Source organism: Marmota flaviventris (genome assembly GCF_047511675.1).
Source record: "Marmota flaviventris isolate mMarFla1 chromosome 5 unlocalized genomic scaffold, mMarFla1.hap1 SUPER_5_unloc_1, whole genome shotgun sequence".
Taxonomy (NCBI): Eukaryota; Metazoa; Chordata; class Mammalia; order Rodentia; family Sciuridae; genus Marmota; species Marmota flaviventris.
Window position 1 is genome coordinate 881,528 of NW_027287679.1, and position 10,702 is coordinate 892,229.

At 43.3% G+C, this 10,702-nt stretch overlaps 1 protein-coding gene and 1 pseudogene across 1 annotated transcript; both read right to left on the bottom strand.

Moving 5' to 3' along the window:
* Positions 1-1,978: 1,978 nt before the first annotated feature.
* On the bottom strand, positions 1,979-2,941 carry LOC139703641 (olfactory receptor 2T4-like). Its single transcript, XM_071607121.1, has one exon. The coding sequence runs from the start codon at positions 2,939-2,941 to the stop codon at positions 1,979-1,981; it is 963 nt and encodes a 320-aa protein (XP_071463222.1).
* Positions 2,942-9,857: 6,916 nt separating this feature from the next.
* LOC114081252 (olfactory receptor 2T3-like) lies at positions 9,858-10,702 on the bottom strand (annotated as a pseudogene).

Consider the following 10,702-nt stretch of genomic DNA (forward strand, 5'->3'; position numbering starts at 1 on the left):
TCTCCACCCATCTGCTCTCCCAGATGCTCTCTTCTTGCTTCTCACCCATTGGCAGCACTTGTAAAGGGCAAGTCTGATCATTTCTCACTGCTCTTACAAAGTCTGGGTCACTGAGGACAATAATTGAGCATATAATGCAAAACCCTAAGCAACATAGTGAGACTCTCTCTAAAGAAAAAAATACAAAGGGCTAGGGATGTGGCTCAGTTCTCCTGAGTTCAATACCACGGAGCTACACTCCCTGTCCTTGAGTTTTAAAACCATGCAATTTAATAATCAAGTAAGCTAAGGTACCAAATATTCAGTGTTTCACTTATTTGATGAACATTTGATGCTAATTAAATAAAAATTCCATCTAAATAACATTAAAATATGAATATTACATGGCTTTTTAAAAATAATAATAATAAAATAAAAGCAGGGGAGGAAAGAAGGCACCATGCATACGTTTTCTACCCCTGCTTTGTCAACTGCCTGAATTTTGCCTTTGCTTGTGCTGTCACTTTCCCCTGGTATCCTGTCCCAGGTCCTGGCCCTCCTCTCCCAGCTCCTGCAGTTATCTGAGGACAACACCTAGTCTCTCCTCAGCCCTGAGCTCTGGGATCTTCTCTCAGTCCCTTTTGCATGACAGCATGCACATGTCACAGGTGGAAACCACGTGTGCCTGAGCTGAGCATTTCCCCAGGTGCAGCCATGTGTGTTACAGACCTACGGGCACCTATCTTGTCCAACCATAATGTTAGCTCCAATTCCTTGGGAACTGTGACCATGTAGTATTCATATTTTAATATTATGTAGAATATTTTTTATTTAATTAGCATCAAAATGTTTATTGAATAAATGAAACACTGAATATTTGATACGCTACCTTAGCTTACCTGATTATTAAATTGCATGGTTTTGAAACTCAAGGACTGGAAGTGTTGTTCAGTGGCAGCGTGCTTGCCTAGCATGCATGAGGCCCTCACTTCAATCCCAGCTCCGCAAAAAAACAAGATGTTCTCCCCTGATGGACACTTCCTGCTTCTTTCTTTCACTCTGCATTTATGTCTCCCAAGGTCCCTTAGGCAATTCTGGACCCAAACCTACCACGGTAAAAGACTCCTGTCCTTAAGTATATGCATTCATAAATAGTCACCTGGAACAAGGTAGTCTTTAATAAGAGCAAAAAAGTCACCAATTATTCCAGGCACAAATAAGAAATTTGAAATGAGCATGTTTTTAAAGACGCTCTATAACTGCCAGTGAAGACCAGCAGGGGCAGAGGAGGCTGATCTCTTAAGCCTTTATTTGGAATTAACCTCAAATTTTAAAGAAAGTCACACGAAAAACAGTAATACAGAGAACATCTATATGCCCTATTCTCTGATCCACCTACAGTTAAACATTGTCTCCTTTATAACTTATTTTTAAAATCTTCATTATTTCAACTGATATACAATAACATTCAAATCTGTGTTACTGGAGCACCATGTGCTGTCTCCATGCCTGAATATATTGTGTATTTAAATCACTAAAGGTATATGTCTCCTAAAATGCTGATCAATTCTTGATGGTTAGAATGTTCAAATCATGGCTTCTCCTTTCTGAACTACACAGTGTGTGCCTGCCATCTGTAACCCCCTGCTGTGCAACAGCACACTAGAACTTCTCTCTCTCAGTTGTACACCTTGTCCTCTGAATACTACCGTCACTGTTTTCCGAGAACATGGCTCTTCTCTTGTAAAATCGGTGGAGTTAGGGGCTCCTGTGGGATTCCACATGGCTACCATGTCACTGCATAATGCACTTTGGGTGGACGAGGGTGAAACCCAACAGCTTTCTGGTTCAAGGAGCAATTCCTGAAAGAGGTGTGAAAATGAGCTGAAGTGCCATGGTGGTCTTAGCATCTGAGGAGTAACCTTGGGAATCAATTCTAAACTCATGGTGCTCAGAATGAAGGAACTTGTAAATATAAATAGGTTATCATAACAATTTCTTACGCTGTGTTTTCTTTAAAAACTGGTCCCACATTCAACATTTTCTTTAGTGCTCCCATGACATCCTTATTCCTAAAACTATAGATTAAAGGATTCAGCACAGGGGTGAGTATGGTGTAAAAGACGGACACCATCATGTCCTTCTCTGGGGTGTGGCTGGATCTGGGGAGCATGTAGGTGTAGATAGCAGCCCCATAAAAGAGAATGACCACCATCATGTGTGAGGAGCAGGTGGCCAGGGCCTTCTTCCTGCCCTCTGCTGAGTTCATCCTGTGGATAGTGAGCAAGATAAAGTAGTAAGAGCCTGAAATGACTGTCACCAGGATGAGGAGCATGAGGACGCAGCACAGGTACATGAAAACCTCATAGAGCGAGGTGTCTGAGCAGGAGAGCTTCAGTACAGCGGGGACTTCACAGAAGAAGTGCTGGATCTCCCGGGATCTGCAGAATGGGAAGGTCATGGTGACAGGAGTGAACATGAAGCCATCCACTGATCCCAGGAACCAGCAGCCAGATGCCAGGAGGAGACACACCCTGTGGTTCATGAGGACAGGGTAACGGAGCGGATGGCAGATGGCCACATAGCGGTCATAGGCCATGGCTGCCAGAAGGAAAAACTCAGAACCTGCTAGTGTCACATAGAGGAACATCTGTATCCCACATTCTGGGACTGAGATGGTACTCACACCCAGTACCTGATCCAGGAGCATCTTGGGCACAGTGATGGAGATGTACATCATGTCCATGAGGGACAGCTGGCTGATGAAGAAGTACATGGGGGTGTGAAGCTGGGTGTTGGAGTGTATCAGAATGATCAGGACAGCATTTCCAGACAAGGCCATCAGGAAAACCATAAAGATGACCATGCAAAGCAGAGCTGGGTGTTGGGATTGCCTGAAGAGTCCCACTAGGATGAAATCTGCCCACCCCGTGTGGTTGGTCATCCAGGTGGTGATGTCCATGAGGCTCAACCTGGGCCACCAAGAAAGCTTTGGTTAGTGTTGTGCAGAAGGCTGAAATGAATGGTGTATGTGTGTGTGTTTATGCATGTGTGTGTGTGTGTGTGTGTGTGTGCCCACCTAATTATGCTGACCAGAAAAGTCCTACAGGTATGTAACTTTGGGGCTTATAAATTACTTGTAATTCAATGAATTTCCCAGAAATTAATAATTCACCACTGTGGGACTGTGGCTTAAAGGGATTGGCGGTTCATACTGAAGTGACCAGAGTTGGGAGATGTGCACTACTTGATAGAAGATGCTGTTTGTAAACCAATGTTGGAAATTTGAAAAGTCACCACTGTGAGCAAACACAGACAGTAAATCACTGGAGAAAAGATAAATAAAACTCCTTATTTCTAAGCTTTTGTCATAGAAATCTGAATTGAATCAGCCTCTCTGGTTTAAGGCTTCTGGTGAGATCCTAACGAATGTGAGAAGTACATTCCTTATATAAAGATTTAGAACGTTTCTAAAACATCATTTGAGGAAAATTCATACCAAATGCTTCATCCCCTTCTGTCCACGGTATCAAACCCCATGTGAGTCTCTGTGGTTTTGTGGATAAAACCCTGATACATCTCTGATATCCTGGTGAGTCCAAATGCTCAAAAGACCCCTGATGGACCTAAGCATAAGCAGCCCAGAGTCTTCACCCGGGGATCCAGGGATGCTCCCTCCCTGACCCTCTTCTGTTCATTCTGCTTGACCTCAGGTGTGGTGAGACTCAACTAAACACAATAAGGAATGTGCCCAGAACCTTGCCAGTGGATAAACAAATGTGCTCTCAGAGTTCATATTCACATTAATTATTTTGCAAAAGGAGCCTGGTGCTCTTAATGGTCTTATGGCATAAGACATGTTATGGCATCGGTATCTATATGACCAACCAAGGAGGTGAAATTGGAAATTGTGTACTCCCAGACAATTTAAGTGTCTGAATACTTATTTATATAAATTTGTATGAACTGTGTATATGTATTATATAAACCCATATAATATATACTTCTTAATCTTGTTGGCCAGTTTTGCTGAGCACCTGACCCCCTTTCTTGTAGTACTTGCCTCTTATGGTTCTTCTCCTTGAGCTTCTTCCACTTGCATTAAATCTCAGGGAGGAGGGCCAGGACTTAGAGGGTCACTGTCTTTGCCAGACAAGGATTCTGCTGGTTTTGAAAATGCCACCTGTATTATTGCCTGCTGCAATCACTTTGTCAGGGGAGCTGAGATGCCCTCAGGACCACTGAACAGCACTTAGATGTCTCTATTAGTGGACTACCCCGCCCCCCTGTCTTGCCACTCATAGCTTGCTTCTGCACTAGACAGTGAAGACAAATCCAAGATTAATTAAACTTTATATCTTTTAGGGAAGGTGTGGTTACTCTATCCAGGGAATAGAGTAAAATAAATAAAATAAGTTAAATAAATAAAACAAGTTAAATAAAATAAGTTAAATAAATGTGACTTAAAGTGCAATGTTAGAAGAGCTACAAAATAAGAAAGAGTAACAGAAGCAAAAACTACTTGGTGTTTCTAAAGAAGGCCCATAATGATTTCTTCTACTTATTGCCTACGGGAACAAAATTGTTCCAACTTGTCACTTTCTAATGGACCTTGCAAATGTGGGCTCTTCTGGGGATGGCTTTGACAGTGGTCATGATACAGGGGTATTTCAGGGAAATTTTCCAAGTTTTAAGTGCAATGCTATGTTCTTACAATAATAATAATTCTAAACACTAGCTAAAACACTTGACTTTTTAGCAAGTTCAAGTTCTGGAGGTGCTGATGCAGTAGACAGCACATCAATGTTTATCAAATCCAGGACACATTGTACTTAAAATTATAATATTTCTATGTTATCACCTGCATTGGCAGATGGAAGCTGAGCTTTAGACAAGGCACACTTGCCAATTCAATCCCAAACTTGTGGTCAGAATGGGGCAAAGATTTGGCTGGAAGCTGCTTGCTGTTAGTGGTGGGAGAAAATGGTAGATGGTGCTGGGCAAGACTCGTGCACTTGAGTAAAATGTCACTGTCATCAAGCCACAGCCAAGAGCTGATCTGGTGCACCAGGGAACACATCTCTGGGTCTGTATCATGCACAGTGACCACCTCCTTTCCGATGCTTCCCCTTTTCTGTGCTTGGTTTTTCCGTACATAGCACAGTGTGTGTTTAGTCTGGAGAACTGTTGGTGCTGGTGGCAGGGCAATGCAGATTTTATTTGAAGCTTACAGCTCTGTCAAGCAGACTACCCTGAAAATCTGACCCCTTTCCTCTCTAGTACGTGCTTCTCAAGTTCACCCCTGTAAGCTCTTGCCATTAATATTAAATCTCAGGAAGGATAACCAGGAATTAGAGGGCTTGACAGTACTAGGGCTGATTTACCAAATTTCATCTTCCCCGAGAGTCTGTGAAGTACACACTCATCTTATTTTGACCTTTAAGAGTTGAAAAATCCAAATTCTTGGGGGCATCCGTAAGGTCACCCGGCTTCCCTCAGTCCACTGTGAAGCCCAGAATCAAATCTACTCAGTCCTCTTGGGGACAGAGTCCTCCCTCCACAGTTTGTAATTTGGATTTTAGGCCACTTGATATCAGCTTGATCAAAGAGCATAAATATGATTCAGACACTGTTTTCTCATTTAGAAATAATTTCAAAGTCAAAATCAGTCATTCTTCCTCTGCAAAACTTACTATATTATTTACATCCAGTGATACGGAAAGAATGTATTTCAATTTACCCAGAAATAATTGGAAGGTAAAAACCCCTTTCCTATTATATTACACTAAATATGCTTTACAGGAGATGACATTCAAAAGAAAAAGACATCCATTTTTCTGCATACAAGTAGACGATAACAAAATAGCACCACAAGGAAATGCAGTGACATCCTAATAGACCACCTCTGGAGCAAAGCACTCATGAGCAGCGATCCCCTCAGCCCTGCTGCATGTGGCCATGTGGCTAACCTCACCTCCAGATGATGCCTCAGCCTCATCCACGGGTGTGCAAAGAAGAGTCAGAACGTGACATCATCCTGGCTCTGGGAGCCCATTCAGGAGTGGAGACGGTTTTCTGCAGAAATATCCCCTCTGGGACTTTGAAGAGGATGTAATTAAGAGAGCTAAAGAGGCTATCATTACTGCTGTCCTTTTCTGGCTTCTCATTTTTTTTTAAAAAAATTCATTTTATTGTCAAACACAAAATCTTGTTAATATAAAGATATTAACAATCATTGCACATTTCATCACCACCTCCAAGTTCTTATGTATGAATTATGTGTCAGTTGTATCTGTCCTGTTCCATTTTACATAACATTTGTGGGTCTCTGCAGGTGATATGTGTGGAATGCCACCATCTCCCCTCTTATCTCATATATATATATATATATATATATATATATATATATATATATATATATATATATTTTTTTTTTTTTTTTAACTTGGCATTCAGTTTCTCTCTTGCAGACAAATCATTCTCAATTTTTTCCCAGTGTGAGTTCTAGAATGATGCTGATCATCTCCCCTAACACAGAGGTCTAGTGACAGCCTTCATCTACACACTGTTGGTCAGGCTGCCTCCTGAGCAGCAGCCACCTCTGACCTGCAGGGTTTCAGGCTGAAGATGGTTTGTCCTGCCTTCTTGGCCACCTACTTTCCTGTAAGGCTGTGAATTGCAGCCCCAGGGTCCTCTGGAGGGTGGGAGGAAGAAAGAAACTGGGTCTTTTCTCCCATGTCTGGAGATGGTCCCTGGCAGCAGCAGCAGGAGGAGGCAACAGGACCACGTCCATATTTCAGGATCTACCCCAACTACGTTCCTGCAGCGGCTTGCAGGTGTCTAGTTTTCTGCATTTCAGTAGTGGAGGGTGCCACTGCAGCCCTGAGGGCCATCTCCACCAGCTCTGTGGCAGGGTCACAGGAGGCTCCCAGTCTGAGTTGCTAGCATTCCCCTCCCGGCTTCCCCAGCTGTGTCTCCAGGCCTTCGACGCCTCTATGACCAGTTTCCTGGGAAAACTCTCCTACACTAAAAGTGCGTGAAACTGTATGTGGCTGAACACAGTGAGGTTATGTTGCATTATGTTAATTATGACATAGTTGCAATCCTCCTTAAATACTGAATAGTTATATTGGGATCAGATTTCTAAGTGATACGATGTGGTAGAGCTTTTATCTTTTTGATGTGTGTGCATTTAAGGTGAAGGATATGGTGTTCTGATAAACACAGTGAAATGATTACCAATGACTGGCACAGTCCAACAAATTGAGAGGTCCATCTCCTCCCACCTCACCTCTCCCGTGGTAGGTGATGCTAGGTGAGGACTCAACACTGATGTGGGGATGGGCAAAGACTTGGGGAGTGCTGCCATGGGACGAGGGTGTTTGCAGGTGAAGACGTGGAATAGGGGAGTGCCAGAGTCTTATAGGTTGGACTGTCACACCATGAATTCCTAGTACCCAGTACCTCAGAATGTGGCTTTATTGGGAAATAGGGCTGTTTCAGTTAATTGAAGTGAGGTGAGGTCCCTAGTGAGGTGATCAGTGTCCTCACACAAGGGGTGACCTGGACACACAAGCTGTTGTAACAGCTTTGGAGTCACAAAGCCATAGCCCAGGAGCCAGCAGGAGCTGAGGCAGAGGCCACAACCAGTTCCTGCTTTTCTCCTGCAGAAAGCCAGGGGCTCAGGGATGTCCTGACCTCAGACCTGTGGTTCCAGAACCCTGGAGCAACACTTCTGGTATTCTAGGCCACACGGGCCTAGTGCTCAGTTACAATAGCCCTGGTGAAGTGACAGGATCTCCTCTGCTCTTGGGAAGCATGACAACCTAACAGCAGGCAGATGGCCATCCTCCCAAGATGGTGCTAACCTGATGCCTATGAGGGAGATCATTGGAACAGCAGCACACGGGGAGTATGACGTTCCTATTTGAAAATCTTTAAAAAAGAACAATATTGGAGATCAGGGCTTCCAGATACTTAAATACACCAAGTCATCACTAATAAAAGTTACCATAACATAAACGTGACATCTCAAGTTGTTAGAAAAAAAATGGTTTTTCTTTCGATTTTTAATTGACTTATTGAGTTAAAATTGACATGTAATAAAAGGTATAGTATTCCAAATAAAACTTTTATACTATTCCAAATAAAAGAGACAAATGTAACAGTAAATAAATTCACATATCACCCTCAGCTGAATTCTGTCTCAAAGTGAAACAGCTATAAAGTACTTGCAATCTAAAATTCTTAAACCCTGGACATATGTTTCAGTATTAAAGCATGTCCTTGGATCCACCCAAATTAAGAGCATTTGACACAGCAGACACTCAGGTGGAAGGTCTATACTGTGAGAGGTATGTAAAGAATTTTTATTATGACAGAAGTACATCTAGTAAGAATTTCTTTTCTTTTTTTAGTTTATTTATTTATTTATTTCTTACATACATGACAATAGTGGAGTGCATTACATTCATAATCATCTATTCACAGCACAATTTTTCATAACTCTGTATATAGAGTATGTTCACACCAAATTAAAACACCATGGTATAAAGGTGTTTTAAGAATTTCTTTATAAAGGAAAGGAAACCAACCAAAATGGCCCAAGTTTTGGGAGAGGGGAATTATTTAGGTATTTTAAATTTTTGCATTAACCTGAAGGAGGTTAAAGTTTTCATGGGCTTTAAATGTCTTAATTTATAGGTTAATGAACAAAAAATTAAGAAGAGAGTATATAAGTATTAAGCATAGAGAAAAATGGAACTATTGCAATGTAGTTATCAATTGATTCTTACAAGCTCAGAAAAAGAGAAAATATAGTACAAGCACCAAGCCTGGTGGAAGAGAGAGACATGTCCCAAATACAGCAGTGGCCACAGGCCATGCTCTCTCTGTGGCCTGCAGGGTGGGAGAATTGTTGGTCTGGAAGATGTGGCTGGTGTGAGCACCTGGTATCCAGCCACCACCATGAAACAGAAGGTCAGGGCTCCTGTTGGTGGTGGCACCTGAACAGCAGAGGGTCCCAAATCACATCCTTGCATGTTAATCAGAGGAAATGCTTAATTAAGAAACAGCAATCATCTCCTTATATCTTGATTCTGGAAAAACTACATAAAATAATAATGATCTCCTGGTTCTGGTGGATTTACAATATTCTCTTCACAGCATGATTTACGCTGGAAGAAGTAAGGGGTAGTGACAAGCCTAAAACTTATTTGTGATTTTCTCAGTTCTATAAATAAAAGGCTAAAGAGATTAAGATTCTATAACATCTCACCTTCTTCCAACGGTAGCATATTTGGTCTAAGTATGGTAGACCATCACCTACAATAGACTGAAATCTAAGGAACCCACCTAGAAAAAGCACTTTCATCAAAGCAGATGGCTCCATGAACTCTCTGGAATGTCGTTTGTTAGAAGTAGTTTTTATAGCCAAACAGTACTAAAAACATTCAGGAAATGATCTAGCTTTTAGTATCTAGAAAAGTGTGTCATTTGCACTTACTGAGATATGAAAGCAAACCTTGGAATATGGTGGGTTGCCACAGTGACCAACAGCTTAGGGGTATTTCAAATGAGAAGAGCCACATTCGCTCGAGGGGTCTGCTGGGATCTGAAGTCTTCATGGAGAGGCACGCGTATCCCAAGACTATGCTAAAATTAATGAAATAATGTAAAAGGCATTTTATATGGCTTTTCTTATGGCGGATATTGCAACACAATTAAAAAGACTTAACAATTAAATATAAAGAGCTGGAATGAGTAAGCAGTGTGGAGGAGAAATGCCACACCCAGGAGAAGGAAGTGAAAATGTGTGGGCTCCATGCTGGGGCCTCCAAGGAGAGATGGGGGAGGAGGAGGGAGGGGAAGAGGCAGGCTCACTCCCAGGTGCTCCCTCTCAGGACCCTTGGGAGGCGCCTCCTTGACTGCAGCAGGCTTCTCGGAGTCGCAGTGACATCTTTGTTGCGCAGGCTGTGGATGAGGGGGTTCAGCACAGGGGTGAGGATGGTGTAGAAGGCCGACACCATCACATCCTGCTGCGCTGTGTGGTAGGAGCCGGGGAGCATGTAAGTGTAGATGGCCGCACCAAAGAAGAGTAGCACCACTGTCATGTGGGAAGAGCAGGTGGCCAGCACCTTCTTGCGGCCCTCGGCTGAGCTGGTCCTGAGATGAGGAGCAGGATGAGGGTGTAGGAGCTGGAGATGACCACGGTGGGCACGAGGAGCATAAGGACGCAGCACAGGTACATGTGCATCTTGTAGAGGGAGACGGCCGAGCAGGAGAGCCTCAGCAGGGCAGGGGCCTCGCAGAAGAAGCTCAGGATCTTCCTGGATTTGCAGAAGGGGAAGCTCATGGTGATGGGCGTGAACAGCAGGCTGTCCAATGCTCCCAGGAGCCAGCAGCCGGCAGACCCTCTGGGTCATCAGCAGTGGGTAACGAGAGGTCTGCAGATGGCAGCATACCGGTCATAGGCCATGGCCGACAGAAGGAAAAACTCAGCCCCTGCCAGGGTCAGGTAGAAGAACATCTGGATCCCACAGCCTGCAGGGGAGATTATACAATGGTCTCCTGTGACCTGGCCCACCAGCATCTTGGGAACAGTCACAGAGATGTACAGGAGATCCATGAGAGAGAGCTGGGTGATGAAGGAGTACATGGGGGTCCAGAGGCGGGGCTCTGTATAGATCCAGAAGATGAGAAGCATGATCCCAGCAAGGGCCAT

Coding starts and splice junctions, on each gene's coding strand:
- LOC139703641 (XM_071607121.1), bottom strand. CDS start 2,941: ATGGACATCACCACCTGGATGACCAACCACACGGGGTGGGCAGATTTC.